Source organism: Dryobates pubescens, chromosome 4 (genome assembly GCF_014839835.1).
Source record: "Dryobates pubescens isolate bDryPub1 chromosome 4, bDryPub1.pri, whole genome shotgun sequence".
NCBI lineage: Eukaryota > Metazoa > Chordata > Aves > Piciformes > Picidae > Dryobates > Dryobates pubescens.
The window spans coordinates 9642790-9659374 of NC_071615.1; the positions used below are offsets into that span (position 1 = coordinate 9642790).

The 16585-nt window shown below is 40.9% G+C and overlaps 1 protein-coding gene across 4 annotated transcripts in view; it reads left to right on the plus strand.

The window, feature by feature from the left end:
- The window catches only part of KCTD5 (potassium channel tetramerization domain containing 5), a 31925-nt gene that overhangs the window by 9643 nt on the left and 5697 nt on the right, over positions 1-16585 (plus strand). The window contains exons 4-7 of one of the 4 annotated variants that reach the window (XM_054180456.1): positions 494-589; positions 3512-3628; positions 10689-10814; positions 13015-13073. In XM_054180456.1, the coding sequence (XP_054036431.1) occupies positions 494-589; positions 3512-3628; positions 10689-10814; positions 13015-13059 (384 nt within the window). In that variant the 3' untranslated portion in view covers positions 13060-13073. The remainder of the gene's footprint in view (positions 1-493; positions 590-3511; positions 3629-10688; positions 10815-13014; positions 13074-16585) is intronic. The other 3 variants (XM_054180457.1, XM_054180458.1, XM_054180459.1) reach the window with 3 other exon arrangements.

The window sequence follows — 16585 nt, forward strand, 5'->3', positions numbered from 1 at the left end:
TGAGGCCTTGAGCAGCCAAGTCTTGTTGAGAGGTGTCCCTGCCCACGGTGGGGAGGTTGGAGTGGATAATCTCTGAGACACGATGAGACATTCTGGGATTCTGTGATTCTATGATTTATTGCTCTGGTTGGGAAACTTTGCCAGGGAAATAAAGACAGTGCTTAATATGGTCAGACATTCCTTAGAGCTTGGCAGGCCTCTGCAGAACCTCAGTCTGATTTTGAATGATGTGGTTTGCTTCCACATGGAATGGTAGGTGAGGATTATTTTGTTACAACTGTTAAGCAGCTCTTCTAGGTTCTGAAGGTGAAGCATTGAGTCTTTTCCAAAGTGGTTCTGAACAAATGAGATTTCTTTTAAATAAGGCCAAAAAAAGAAGAAGGCAAGTTGTTCAAGGTGGTGTTACTTACCATTTCTGAAGAAGGGGAACTTCAGACAGGTAACAAACAGTGAATTCCATGGTGTATTGAGCATCTTCTCTTTCTTCCTGAAGGTGCCAGTCAAACATGTGTACAGGGTGTTGCAGTGCCAGGAAGAGGAACTCACTCAAATGGTTTCCACAATGTCTGATGGCTGGAAATTTGAGCAGGTAAAAAAACCCCGCGTGGGATATCATTACAGAGCCTTCTAGAAATTCAGTTGTGTGAGAGAGGAATATAAAGTCCATTCTGTACATATTGTTAAATTCAGTAATTTTCAGAAACCAGACAGGTGAAGATGCACAGTTAAGTTAAAATTTGGTATTTGTATCCTTATTTGTTAAAGAATGAAACCCCCATAGCTTTCCAGAAGGGAAATCATGCTGACCTTCTGCAAAAATGCCCACATCATGTTTGAAATGTTCTTCATTTAAAGGATGAGTAAACCAACATTAACTAATATAAGCTTATATAAATGGTGTGGCAAATATACAAACTTCTGGGTGAAAGAGATGAGCTTGGGAGAGAAATGTTTTCAGGTCCACACGATGGTTCTGGTACAAAGGACTGATACACTTAGGAGGGTGAATGTAACCAGCATGGATGTGAAGCTGGATAGGTGTGAACTACACAGATCTTTCTGTTCTTTGTACTGCATACAAATAGCTTTGTGTCTACATTCAAGAATACAATGTAAAGTTGCAAGATCTTTCTGTTATCTTTGCTAATCTCTGTAAATATGAAACTGACTACTTGGCCTCTTCATCCTTCACATTCCTACCTGCCAGAGTATTTAAACTGCACTGGAGCAATGACTCTTATTAATTCCGGAGTGAGGCACAAGTGCTTAGCTGCCAGCACTGTTCTCAGTGTCTGATGCCAGCTGTAGGAGAGATTGGGATACACACAAGCCTCTCACCCTCTGCACTCTCGTTCTAATAGCACAACAAAGCAACACTTTTGAAAAGTATGGCACACGGAGGTAAAAGAGGAACATTTTGCTTATACTTGATGCAGTGCTTAAGGTGCTGGTGACATGGAGACAGCCATGATAAGATGAACTAAACCAGCACAGAGAAAGCTTCCCATGCTTCATTCTATGGTGCAAGTATTACCAGGTCTGTTTGGCATGCCAGCAGCTGCATGCTGTTTTAAGTCCCTGACAGAAGCTCTCTCTTAATGCACAGCAGCGTTGATTGACCAGTGCATTGACAAAGTTTCTTTGACATAATTGTCATGAGAAACCAGCTTTCATTACAAGGGGAAGTTCTTTAGTTTTTAACAGATTAAATGACACTGGCTTTTACCTGTCCTAGTGCCTTGTGTTCCTTGGGGATATTGTATTTGGGAGTGATGGTGCTTTGACAGTGCAGTTGCTGAGAGAATATTATCATCTCTTTTAGAACTGGAAAATTCCAGGGATTATTTTTTTTTTAACATTATGTCCTTGTTTCATCCAGCTTTCTCCTTACTGCCTCCCTCCCCCATGTTGCTTTCTCTTGGACACACAATGTGAAGTAGATAAAACACAACAGCTCTACGGTTTTGTAATATTCAGCTTCTCATTACCTCAGACTACACCATTCTCTCTTTTGGTTGTATTGTAGACCTGCTTTTAGCAGACATTACTCACTTGAAAGATGATTGGAATACACTGTATAATGTGAACAGTTTGATTGTTAAGATTTGAGATCACTGTGGCATTTCTGTAACGTTTTATCTTTTCTAGACTTACGTTGCTCAGCAGCACGCTTCCTTCAGAAGCAGTCTTTGGAGTGGCACCTAACACACTTTGTATATATTTTTTCTTGTAAAATACAATTTGGTGTGGTGATTAAGTGGGAGTGGAAGGTGTTGAACTTGTGGGGCACTTGTGCAGATGTGCTGATGCTCTTTTCCAAGGACTAGGAGTGAATGCACTGCGAGAATACAATGGTTCTGTTCCAGTCCAAACACTGCTGCCAAGAATTGTGCTGCCCCACTTCTGTGATTGTAGTTGATTGTTAGCTTCAATTGTTAACCACTTCAGACAATCAGAAAAAAACTAATGTTTTGTCAGTACTACGTAATGAGGAACTATAGGCTATATGAAATTGCTACAAAGGCTTTAGGCAGCAGTGGTGTTTCAGTCATGTAAATTTTAATGATGAATGTAACCTGTGTCTGTCACCATGATGCTCTCTTAACTATGTTCACTGTATGAGGAGGATGGTATTTAGCTGCTGCCTTCAATTATTCACATAATAGCAGGATTAAATTAAATTTAGTATTCATGAACCTTCTTATCAGCAGTAATAGCCAGTTTACCCAGGACGGGCAATACTTGATTTAAAGCTTTAATCTTAAGTGCACCGACAGACAGGCTGTGCTTTCATTTAAGTGACCTAGGAGCTGCCATGTATTATTAAGACAAAATAATTTTTTGTAATATGAAGTTGAGAAATTTAGCTGAGGTTGTTCTGACACTCCTGAATTATTAGATGTTTGGCCAGAGTGAGCAGAGTTCTTGGTGCTGATTTTTTTTATGAGAACAAGACAATTTTTTCCACTCCAGTTATCTTCTTAGATCTTCTGTAAATTACCCCTTCTAAAACCAATTTACAGCACTTAACCTTTTCTTCCTTTAGTTAACTCCCTGTGTTTCCTTAGCTGGATTTTTGTTTATCAGTATCTGGAACAAGATGAAGTTCTTTCATACCCAGGCTTGGTACAATGCTTTACGTAACACCTTCCAGTCTTCTGTCCGTGTTGCCTTCTGCACTTGGCAAGTATCACAGGAAAGCAATGCTCACTTTCATAATGCACCAAACGTTCTGCTTGTCAGAGCAGTTGGCTACATCACAGTGATGTGAGGAGTTCTCTGACTTACTATCAGTAGCTCTTCACTTCTGTTGAAACTACAAAAGGCTTTGCAGCTGCCTCCATAAATTTTACGTTGAAATGAAAGTTGTAGCTTGATGGCAACCTGTCCTAGTGGCAGGTGAATGTTACCTGTGTGATGTGTACATTTGGATAACAGTATGTGCTTGAGCTTTACAAAGGTTTCTTTTTTTTTTTTCTTGTTTTTTTTTTGCTCTGATTGGTTATTTCAGCTTGTCAGCTTAGGTTCCCAGTACAGCTGTGGCCGGGCCCAGCAGTCAGAGTATCTGCTGATAGTGTCACGGGAAGTGAAAGGGGAAGAGAGATGCTTCCAGAAATGCTGCAGTGAGGTGTGTCACACCATTCTTCTTGCCCTCACACTGATATGCTTGGCCTCCTTGCGTTTCTGCTGCTTTCAAATCATTCCACTTTACTCCTGGATGTACAGCACATAGTAATTTGTGTGTATTTGTGACTGGCTTTTATTTATATTCACAGTATTTCATGATACATTATGAATGTTCATGTTGTAAAGATAATAAGAAAGTAACCAAACAAGCCCCCCCTAGTTATTAAGTTAAAGGGTTTCCTTAAGAAGGGTTCTTACTTGCTCAGTAGGTGACTTCTTTTCCTTAAATCTCTCTCCAAAGTTAGCAGTCTTTGATCCATACTTGCTAAGCGGTGTAATTTAAGCATTAGGAGCCCTGTAAGTAAAGCTTTTTGTTCACTGAGTTTAGCAAGGGACATTTCTGTGGTAATTCTTGTTCCAGTTCAAGTGTGTTGCATCCACTTAATAGTTAAGTTCTGAGTTCAAACCCTTTCTTTCTGGAACTCAGAACTTAACTGTTCCTTTTTCAGGTGGATGAAATATATTTGAACTGGAGCAACAAAGAACAGAATTTTTCATTAATGAAGTATGGAGATGTGAGGGAAGAACAAATCCAGCAGTTTTAAATCTTGTCTCAAGTGGAAAGAACATCCTGGGGTTTTTTTTGTCTTTATATTGGTATGTTTGGGGTCTTTTTTCCCCTTTGGGAACTTTTCTTGAAACCAAATTGAAGAATCATAGCTTCAGTAATTGACTTGAGGCTGTCTCATCCTTCCTGCTCCCCTTGCCCTCAGGCCACTGCTTTTTTAATTGCTGTGTTACTTGCCAGTGTTTGAGAGTTTGGGAGGGATTTTTGCATTGGAGGCAGCTTCCAGTTCTTTATGTAGCTGTGCTCCATTTTGAATTGTCTCATATGAACTGGTTGGGAGCCTGGGGTTCTGTAGTAGTTTTCATCCATAAAATACTGGGAGTGCTTGTTCTTTTCCTTGCTGTGTAGGTTGTTATTCAGTCTGAAATATCAGAACAATATTTTGAGGCTAACTTGACAGTAAAGTGACTTGCCATGCACAAGACCATGCATTTGAATTTCCATGGACACTTAGCCATGCAGTTCTAGGTGTTAACCCTGGACTGCTGCCTAGCTGTGTTCCAGAATCAGCTTTCAGTGTGCCAAACCTTATCTGTTCCTTGCAGTTCTATAGGAGTAATGTTTGGATGTGGAATTAATGCACTGGATTTGCAAATTTGCTGGATCTCAGTAGGAAACGTGGCCTGCAGTTAGGGATGTGTAGGGTACAGGCAGCATGATGTTATCCACGTGGTTGTGTTCTAGAGAGCTCAGAGTGAAATTCAACATAATATAATGGGATATGGGGGAGAGCAGTGAAGAAATGAAGGTAGGTATGAAATTAAAAGGAAAAAAATCTGGAAGGGAATGAATTATTCTTCCTCCTAGATCTGAAGTCTAATGCAGGCTTAAGAGCATTGAGAGACCTGAAATAAATACACTTGGGGTCCTGGTGTCAGCCATCAGTGCTGAGGCTAATGGCTGGTGTGTGTGTGTGTATCTAGCAGCCTTCTGCAAACCCTCTGAGAAGGCAGCAGAATCAATGCATTGTAACATTCTGACTCTGAAAGGGGCAGGGGCCATTCTTAAATTCATATTCAACTGAGGGCAGGGCTGGTGTAACTTACTAAATAAATAAATTTTAAAAAGACAGGCTTTCCAAGATGATCTTTCTCATGTATGAGGAGTTCACTACATCTGAAAGAGAAGCAGTAATACTCAAAGTCTAAGAACATTTCAAATACAACTTGAAAATAATTGTTAGGGAATTTATTCAGTTTTGAGACTCTTTCATCATGGAAAGAGAAGGAAATTGGTAGTCATAAAGAGTTAGTTAATATGAGTAACTCCAGTGAGAAAGTGGGAAGCAGAGAAAGCCAGGGATGCTGTTTGTGCAGGCTGGAGTGGCTACCTGTGATGGCAATGCCATTGCTGGTTTGTCCTGTAAATGTGCTGTGCAGGTTCTGAAGCAGTGCTGTTAAACCAGGTCAGCAGCTCTGTGTGGGCAAGTTACTGAAATGTCTGGTTTTGAGACCTGTCTCAGTTCAGTCAGGCATGAGATTTGCTCACTTAAAAAATGAGATTCCTAAAGGTGATGCAACAACCATTGTGCCTGTTCATTAGGGTATTTTTAGGTGTACAGTCATGGATTTAAGACAGGAAGAAATTCAGGTGTGTTGCTGCTGTTGAGTAACTTGATGCAGGACTTGACCTCTTCTCTCAGCTGTACCATTCTATCATCTATTTTTGTTAAATGTTCTTTTTGGAAAAGCACAGAGCTGCAGGTGTAGGAAAAGGGCTTTGGGAATTTAATTCATTATCATCCCTGAAATAATTCTTACATTTTTCACCCTGACCATAGCTTTGCATCAGGTAGTCTCTGCCCACCCCTACTCACATGAGACTGGTGGGTTTTAAAACTTTGCCTTTTCTGATTGTTGTCTTTTACTTAAAAGTCTAAACTTTAGGAGATAGAGTCATAGAAGGGTAGGGGTTGGAAGGTACCTCTGGAGATCATCCAGTCCAGTGCAGGTACACCTAGATCACAATGTCCAGGTGGGTTTGGAATCTCTCCAGAGAAGGAGATTCCACAGCCTCTCTGTGCAGTCTGCGCCAGGGCTCTTGCACCCTCACAGCAAAGGAATTTCTCCTTAAGTTCAAGTGAAAGCCCTGAGTTCTAGCCTGTACCCCTTGCCTCTTGTCCTGTCACTGGCCACCACTGAATAGAGCCCAGCACCACCCTCATGACCTCCACCCTTTAAATATTTATATGCATTGATAGGATCCCCTCTCACTCTGCTCCTTTCATGGCTAAAGAGCCACAGGTCTCTCAGCCTCTCCTCATAAGAGAGATGCTTAAGTCACCTAATCATCCTTGTGACTCTCTGCTGGACTCTATCCAGTAGTTCCCTGTCCCTCTTGAACTGGGGAGCTCAGAACTGTGCACAATACTCCAGTTGTAGCCTTGCCAGGGCAGAGTAGAGGGGAAGACAAACCTCTCTTGACCTGCTGGCCACACTCTTCCTCATGTACCCTAGAATACTGTTGGCTCTCTTGGCCATAAGGGCACATTGCTGTCTCAGGGCCAGCTTGTTCTCCACCAGCACTCCCAGAACCTTCTCTGCAGAGCTGCTTCCCGGCAGGAAACTTCCCTATTGTTATTTCTCTGGGGTTGTTTTGTTGGTTGATTGTTTTTGTTTTTTGTTTTTTTTTTCAGGATAATCCTGACCTGTACTGGCCAATCAAGCAATAGAATGCAAATAATTAAATTCCTGTTGATTTAATAATAACCATGCTGTCTGTTCCTGCCTTCTTTAGTTACAGATGACAGCCTCCTAGTGTCAGCACTCTTACTCTGTGGAAACAGGGAACGGATCATGATCTAATTAATGTTCTGTAATGAGCAATGTTGGCATTTCCCTATGCTGAGTTATGACACTGTTGAGATTCAGGGGGATGCTCAGGCAGGATCACACTGCTTTAGTACAGAGTATTATGAAACAAGTTGCAGAAGGAAAAAAGCAATGAGGGAAGATACATCTCTGCATAGATACATGGGGATATAGTCATACAAAGCTGTGAAACTCAAGAGTTTCAAAATCTACATTTTTTCTATCCTTAAGTTCTTGGTCATTAAAACTCTCTCTACTAGTTAAGCCCCATGAACTAAAAAGAGTTTGTCCTTTCAGAAAGCCTGAGAAGCAGTAGGCTGGATAATCTGAAATCCTTTTCCCAAGCATTGCAACACATGTGTCTGGCAGACTTCAGATTACACTGATGTGTGGTGTGTTCTTTTTAGTACTTCTTTGGGGGATGGAGGGCAGGGACAGATGGACACAGTTTATCAGCATCCTTCTTAAGGTGTTGTTACCAACACTGGGAACAATGGGATGACTTTTGGACTACAAGTGCTAAAATACTGCTTTGTTACTGACACAATGGTTCCTGTTCTCATCTGCAGTCATTTTCCATTGTTTCTTTTTCTGCTGTCACCCTTGTTGCTGCTGCTGCATCTCAAAAAGTGAAGTTTATAGCATGCAGATGATGGTATGCAAATAATACATTCTTAGTTGCACAGGTGTGGAACTGCTTCTGAGAGTATCATGTGTTGGAGTTTTGAAGAACTTGTATTGCTGAAGTGACTTTATCTTGAAATGCACCAGCTGATTAATAATGGCCAAAAGTTATCCAGATGTTTTGCAGTCAATTAAATCAATAATCCTCTCCAACTAGCTATGAAGTCTGCCATGCCACCTGAAAAGAATTATGTGCAAGAGGTCAGTTTATATGGATTATGAACCATTAGCAGGACATGTAAGTAGCTATCAACTGAGAACCTGTCAGCCTTCTTGAACCAGGATTGATGGTTTGGCTGATGTTTGGATCTTGTACCATATCTGCTGGCAGAGAGGTCATTTATTTCTTTGGAGTGTCAATCAGTAAAGAACTATTTCCCTTCTGGTAGTTGTTACCACAGCTTATCTGCTATCAGGTTCTTGCCATTTTGCAAGAAGAAAAGTTGACTGTCTACTAAACCAAAGCATATACTTGAGTTCTGTTCTTTGAATGCTCCCTCAGAGAAAGTGAATTATGCTTGGCTTTATTTAAACATGTGTCCAGCTTTTGGAATGTTTTTCATTCAAAGCCTTTAAGAGGAAGGTAAACATACTGTTTGAAATAGTCCCACACTTTACCTCAGTAATTGAGGCAGCATTTTATCATATGGTTTGTAATTGCTGTGGAATGTATAGGATAAACTTTATACCACTTCAGCAGGCTTATAGCCATCTTAATTAGAAATTTTTTTTCCCCCTGAAAATCTGTGTATAACATTTTTTGCCTATAGGGAAGAGAATCAGTAAATCATCTCTATATATGAAGTAAATCTGGGTTTATTTTTCCAGTTTTTCAGTGGATTTAGTCCACTTTGTGCAGCTAAGTAGCTAGTTACTTTATGGATTTCTGTAGAATCACAGAATGATTAGGGTTGGAAGGGACCTTAAAGATCATCCAGTTCCAACCCCGCTGCCATGGGCAGGGGCACCTCCCACTAGATCAGCTTTCTCAAAGCCCCATCCATCCTGGCCTTCAGTGCTTCCAGGGAGTGGAAATCCACACCTTCTGTGAGCAACCTCTTCCAGTTCCTCACCAACCTGACAGTAAACAATTTCTTTGTGATACCTGACTGTACGTCACACAAACAGGTTGTGGTGCAGGCTGTGAAAGATTAGTTGCGTTAACCTCTCATGATGAATGGTGCTGTTGTATTGCAGTCAGGTCATGTTGGCACTTCTGCAAAACCTTGGGGCCTTGTAACTTTGTTAGGTGGTTTTGGTGGAAGAAATGTCTTTATCCCATTCACTTCCGACCAGACTGTGTTCGTTACTCTGTTTACATTTTGCAAAGCTGGAGTGGTGGTAGGAGTGGAGGAAGGAGGAAAAGGTTTCTGGTCATCAAACCTTGGTAGCATAGTTAAAGTGGATAGTTTGAGAGTGTTGGGTTTTGATTGCCAGCAGGAGGCTGAGCCTTGGATGCTATAATACAGTCAGGGCCCAAAAACTCTGACAGGGCCTAGGCCTGGCATCAAGTTGGCATCACTGTGCAGGCACATTGTCTGTTCCTCTTTGTAGAGCTTGGCTCTGTCTGTGGAGGTGCCGGCTTGGCTGTCTTACCACACTGTTGGAACATCTGAGCATCTCTCCTCTCCCTCCTTAAAAATACAAAGAGGCTTTATGTTCTTCTGACAGTGCAATATGGAAGCTGCTTTTAACCTTGATCTACTATCTGCTTTTGTTAGGGGAATAATCTTGTCCCTCAAGTACAGATTTTGGACCAAGAATAATTCTTGTCTGCATCTTCTCTGCCTTAGCAAGGCTTTTACTCTCTTTGGTGCTGTCCTAGACAAATTGCAGCATGCAGTTTGTTTTCAGACAGTGTTTCAAGTGCTGTTGCCCAAGAAAAGAGGTCAAGGGCACTTTAATGGGATGGAGGAGCAGGACAGTGTTGTCAGATGTGTGGTGATTTGGTAGGTAGATTTAATATAGTTTTGCTAATGCCATTTCAGTGCAGTGTATCTGCAAAAGGCTGACTTTTTGGACTTGGTGTCAGTAGTAATAGCACCATACATTATCTTGTCATGTTTTTGAAATAAACTGTTAAAATAAATGAACAAGCTACATCTGAACTGATTCTGGCTTGGAAAGGCAGGCTATGTAAAGCTTCTAGCATTAGGTAAGTGTGCTGGTGTGTAAGGTAAGACAAGCTACATGAAGTTTCTGCCATTTTATTAACATGCTGCATACAAAGTAGTGGTGATGTTGAGTATATCCTTCTTTGGCAGTAACTTCATTTGTCACTCGCTATGGAGACCTGCAGAAGCTTGTAAATGCACCACCTTTCATTATACATGGCTTCTGCTTGTAGTGCTTCCTTAATTAACTTCCTTGTAGCAGTCCATATGAACTTCAGATGTTAATCTTTGTGTCCCACCGTGCTGTGTCTTGCTGTTTTCCAATCAAATGCAAAATTTGTCTTTGTCCACTCAACGTATGTTTTAATAGAAGTACCTTTATTCTGTAAGTCAAGTGGTGGGTATCCCTTAAGGCTAAAGTGCTTCCTGCATGCAGCCATTTACATGTAAATCATGCTACATTAAGATACCACGTGCAAGCTTTTTAAAAATTAACTGTGGAGGATGGGAAGGTTTCCAGTAAATAACAGAAATAGGCAACAGGCTGCTTCTCCACTCGCCTGCCTCTGTAGCCTCTTCTTTCACAATATAATCATAACTGCAAGTGGTTAATTCTGTAAGTGTTTAAAAATAAATCTATGTTTATCTTATCAGAGTGTCAGTGTATTTGTTAACATCAAAACATTTGCACTGAAGTGGAGAATCATGCTTCAGGTACAGCCAACAGCCTGAAGAGTGAGGACTGTTTGCACTAATGATGAGTACTTATGGCATTTCTTCTATGTGGAAATACAATTGATTTTTTTTTTTCCCCTCATCTTTCAGCTGGTCAGTATTGGTTCTTCCTATAACTATGGCAATGAAGATCAGGCTGAATTTCTGTGTGTTGTCTCAAAGGAATTGCATAACACTCCTTATGGCACAACCAGTGAACCCAGTGAAAAAGCAAAGGTAAGTTAAGAGACATTGGACTGAAGAAATGGTCCAAATTCAGTGGGCTTCAGTGAGCCACACTAGGCCTACCTCTCTTCTGGACCATTAAGTAATTGCTTTTTTCCCCCTCACTCACGAAGAATAATGGTCTCCTGTCCACTGAAAATGGTGCAGTCAGCACACATTTGTTATACCAGATGGGTTCTTTAAGTGCATTGCTGTCTGCTGTTCCTGATACCTGTTATCTTTTTCTCAACTGTTGGCAGATACTTGCTTTACACGGTTGAGAGTCTAGGGTTTGTTTCTCACACATATGAATGCTTCCTTATTTTGCCACTGGTTCAGCTGAAAACTGAATTAATGCTAAGAATTGATCTGGGTCTTGACACTGAGGCCTCAAGTAGGTAACACTTCACTCCTTTCTGTGCCTTGAAACTTGGTTGTACAGGTGCACATATGGAGAGATTTGTATAAATTGTTCTGTGAAAGTACTCCAAGCTTTATGCTGGGTTCTTAGTGAAATGCTTTTTGCTCATCATTGAGATAAAAATTCCAGAGAATTATAAGGGAATAACATAGTCAAGGGTAAAGCAATGAACCTGGATAAGCCATGGCTCACTCTTTCCAAAACCTTAGTCAAGCTCTGCTTTTGCCAGGAAAACTTTAAATGTTGACAAGTCAAAGAGGCGTGTGGTAATAATTGAGCGCTGAGATATGTGCCCAAAATAAAATGTAGAATTCTAAAACCTAATCAATATCATCATAAGGAACAGTATTGTCTTAACAGAACTTGAAAAGTTGCCAGAGTTACATTCTGTGATTGCATTCTTGATGTAAAAGAAAATACAAAGCAAATGAAATTGTTAAACTCTAAATACAGAAACTAGTTCAGAGTGCATTACAGGTCTATAAATTCAGTGGCTCTGAGCGAAGCTTAATCTTAGATCTCTCCATTGAAGTGCTTCTTGGTTGCTGTTTCGGAGAAGAGGAAAGGAGAGCATCATTTGACCAAGGTGATAAATAAGAATTACTGAGATAAAAACTTTCACTCCTTTTGTCCTGGAAGCGTCGAGCTGTTGCTAGCAATTTAAGGCAATACTTGAAGAATCCTTTTTTATGTCTATTGTGTTCCTAACAGATAAATGATTTTTTAATAGGCTGTGCTTATGAAGAAAAAAATAATTCTGTTTTGTTGGGAGGTCTCTGACAGCTGTATTCAGGAATCTTGACTGGAGCTTGGGAGCTGTCATTTTAATACTTCCCTCTTAGCCAATGTTAATCTTCCAGTCTGCAATCTATTCATTAGTGTCTGTCTTGGTCTTTGTGAAGTTTGTATGGTGGAAATTCTGGTATCCAGTGATATATACACAATAATGTGTTCATGTACCGGGGCTGACTTTTGGAAGCCATGAGAGAGACTTCTGACTACAGCAGGTGGGATTGGAGGACACAAGAAGTTGCCACTATGTAATTTTTATTGACAAGCACTTCAGTTTTAATTAATAGCACTGGATTTGCAGAACAGGACAAAGCGTTTTCTGACAGCCCAACCAATCAAGCTTCACCTTCATTCCTTATAGGAATCCTCTTCTGGTGTTTTGGTTTTTTTGGAACACAGCTCACATAGTAAGTTAGCAGCTGACTTCTTCCAGTACACCTCAGGGAAGGACATCAAAGGCATTTGAGATTTTGACTTAAATGGTTCTGGTGGATGTTACTGGCAGCTATGGCACTACTGAAAGATAACCTGCATTCAGATGAACATTATTCCCTTTCATACCACTTAATTGGGCTGTCAGCCTTGGGACAAATGACCAAAGCTTGTTCATAATGTTTGCATCCAAAGTGAGATTCTCAAGTGCTATCCTTTCCCATCCGTGGCAAAGAGTGCACGAGGTACCTGCTGTTCAGTTTGATTTCAGTTTTCTCTCTGCTTGTGTTCCTTGTTGTTATGTTGCATGGCCCTACTGGCTTCTTTCTGCTGACTTTAGGACATTTAAAAAAGGAGATTTTAATGAAACCTGTAATGTTCCTCCTTGAAATTACCTGCTGCCATACTTCCTTGCAAAGAGTGGGGGTCCCAGTAAAAAGTAAATAAATGTCATTCCCAGATTCTTCAAGTGTAAGTGGACTGTACTTTGTTGCAGCTCTAACTCACTTGCAATCTGTTCTTTTCCCTTCCTTTTTCTGCACTTGCTGCATGCTGCATGGCACTCAGAGTGAGGATGAAGAGACGGATTACGATATGAATGACTCAGATTAAGTGTAAATGCCATGGTGAGCACTGGCTGCCTAGGATTTTACCCAGCTGCTTTTCTGCCCCATCCGGTTCCTATCCCCACTGGTGCTGTCGTTTGGCTAGTCCTGGTGCTGTGCGTGTTTGTGATTAGAGTTGTGGCATGGTTAGCAAAGGTAGAATTCCTGTTCTGGGTATTGCTTCTTGGACAGAATAATTAGTGCTGCTGTTATTAGCTGTGTTGTGATTGGTTCCTTTAAAGCTTTGCTGAGAATAAAAGTTTTTCATGAGGATTCTAGGGTCAGAATTGCTTTTGATTTTTATTCTCTGTGCACCAGCTTTTCCATCAAATGTTTGGTTTTTTCATGTGTGCAGGCATCTGATACAAATTTACAGTACACATCTTCAGTAAATTTAGTATATTAGCAATAATTGGCAATAAATTAGACTTGACTGAAGTGCAATCTAGTCAAAAGATGGTCTTCCCTGATAATTTGAAAACTAATAACTTTTGAATCAAGACCTGGAAAATGTAAGTAAATAGTTTGATCTTGGGGCTGCAGTTATATTTACCTCAGGAAATAACTCTCTCTAGGGAGGGATCAGGTCCTTTCCACTGTAGTTTGACATCTTACTGAAGATCAAGGTGCTTCCAAGGTCACAAGTGGAAGAACACAAAAGCTGAATTGGAAAGAACAACTTCTGCAGCCTTTTCCTAACATGTCTGCAAGCACTGCCCTTATTTATTCTGCTGTCCAGTTGCCCAAAGATAACTTATCTTTAAAAGTTCAGTCACACAGGTCGCTTGAGCCTGTAGAAACTGAAGATATTTACCATTGCATGAGACTGAACTCCAACTTCTTACCTATACACTTAAATTTTTTAGTGGTAAAGCAACCTTATACGTAGCTCTGAAGTGTTGCTTCCACATAGCTGAAAAAGAACTTATGTTATTTTCTTAACTGATGCTAACAGAAACTACAGAGTAGGTAGAATAAGATTTTTTTTTCCAAGTCTGCAGGAAGGGCTGCAAGGAATGGGTCAAATCTAAAGTTTTGCTGAGGACATTAAATTGTCATTGTGCTATCTTGTGAATACAGGATTCTTAAGCTGAGAGGTGAACAGTCCTGAAAACACTATTCTGTCTTCAGCAGATTTATTTTGAGTTGGAGGAGATAGTTCTCATGTTCTGTTTCCCTAACAAGCAATCACACTCAGACCCCTAGGTCATGAGAGTTCTTTCAGCATTATTTGAAGTTTGTAAGTCAGTTTTGGCTCTGATGCACCTAGAGGGAAAACAGAACAGAAACCTGAAGAGAAAGAAAAATCTGAACTCTGCAGGTCTGCAGCAGGGTCAAGCACAGACTGGGTGATGAATGGACTGAGAGCAGTGCTGCAGAGAAGGACCTGGGCATCCTGGTGAGTGGGAAATTGGACATGAGCCAGCAATGTGCACTAGCAGCTCAGAAAGCCGAGCATCTGGAGCTGCATCAAAAGCAGCATGACCAGCAGGTTGAGGGAAGTGATTGTCCCTCTCTGCTGCACTCATGAGACCTCACCTGGACTACTGTGTACACTTCTGAGAAGGCAACACAGGGAAGATGTGGACTTCTTCAAGTGGGTCCAGAGGAGGGCTAGAGAAGTGGTCTGTGGGCTGGAACACCTCTGCTGTGAATAAAGGCAGAGAGAGTTGGGGTTGTTTGGCCTGGAGCAGAGAAGGTTCTGGGGAGATGTTGTGGTGGCCTGCCGGTACTTAAAAGGGCCTTAAGAGAAAGGTAGAAAAAGACTTTTTAGTAGGACCCATAGTGACAGGACAATGGGCAGCACTTTTAAACTGAAAGAGGGTAGCTCTAGATTGGATGTAATCACAGAATTCTTTGCTGTGAGGTGGTGAGGTACTGGAACAGGTTGCCCAGAGAAGCTGTGGATGCTTCATCCCTGGAAGTGTTGAAAGTCAGTTTGGGTGGGCCTCTGAGCATAATTTCACGCACTTCATTTAGTGGAAGGTATTCCTGTGCATGGCTGGAGGGGTTGGACTAGACGATCAACCGAAACCAATCAGTGGTTGTTGTGGTCTAAGTTGTGTGGACAGAGGGGTATTATCATTTGAGTCACCTGTTCAGCTAGCAGAGCATGCTCTCAAAGAGGAACTCCTTCCCTGCCTGGTTCTGCTTCAGACGCACACCTCAGTCCCAGCTATTAACAGTTTGGGACAAGGCCAGCCTTGACTGTTCTCAAATCTTACTGACCTCTGTTAGTGCTGAAACATCTTCTCCTGTTGGCTTTGTTCAGGAGGCCACTGAAATTTTTAGGAGCAATCTTATTAAGGGATTTTTCAGGAAAGACAAAAAGGAGGAATTTCAAATGGCAGAACAGAGTCAGTCACCCTTTAGTCTTTGCTTAGTAGGTACCATTTTGTTAGACTTCCTGATAACTGAAATGCAGTTTCTTCTTTGGACAAACTGACTGCCTGTGACTACAAAATGTCCTTTCACACAGTTCTGAGCAAAGGTGGATGGAACACCTCTCATGAAAGCCTGTTGATCCCCTTCCCCTTTAGTAAAGGTAGGGGTTACAGAAGTACCAAGCAAAGGGCTCTCAGATATTGCCTGTCCTGATATAATTTTGTGCTTCACATTGGGTTTATTGGCTCAGTGCAGCGTGCAAAGTTCAGCATCCAAATCTGTCTTAGCTTTATCTTACTGTAAGTGTTTCTGAAGCTACAGAATATAGTTCTGTTAATACTAGAAGTACTTTTTATCTTCTAGGAAAGAAAAAACTCAAATGTTTCATTTTAAATTGGAAAGATTCACAAAATGAATAGATCAAGATTATTTCCTTGCTGCACAAGAGCTTGCTTCAGCCATTTTTGTCTCTGTTGGAGATTGTTCCACTTACTGACAACATTTGCTGGGTCAGACTGTTACCCACTATTGTGAACATCTGCTCTAGCACTTTGTTCTCCTCTGTGACCAACAGCAAATACTCTAAGAAAGAGTTTTAAGTATGAAGTATATTTAAAACTAACTCCTGATACATTTCCCCACATTCCAACAAGCCTCAGTTTAGGACATTTGGCTTCAAGGCTGCATCCAGACTATTGTATGAAAGCTAAAATGACCCTGTGATACCCTGTGTAGGTATCAATGGCACTACCTTCTGTGAGTTTGTCCAGTCCCTTTTGAATATTCTGCTGGAAGTTCCTGAGCAGTTTTCAGGGCCTGACTTTTTCTCACAGAATTCACTATTATCTCTCCTTCTGTTTCCGGTGAAATGGTCTTTACTTAGTACATGTGGTAAATTACCTTCATGAAATAAGCAATGTTTGCATCTAAGGCATGCCATGGCCCATCGGAAAAATCTTTCTGTACTTTGCAATTTATCCAAGTAGCTGCAATGACGTCTGCCTCCACAACTTCAAAATAGTAATACTGAATTTGAGATTAAAAAGAATTATGTATGCACAAAGTGACACCCAGGTACTGGAGCAAGTGCAGTGTGCAAGTGATAAAGTGGATTTTTAGATTACTTTTTGAAGCTAATATGGAATTGT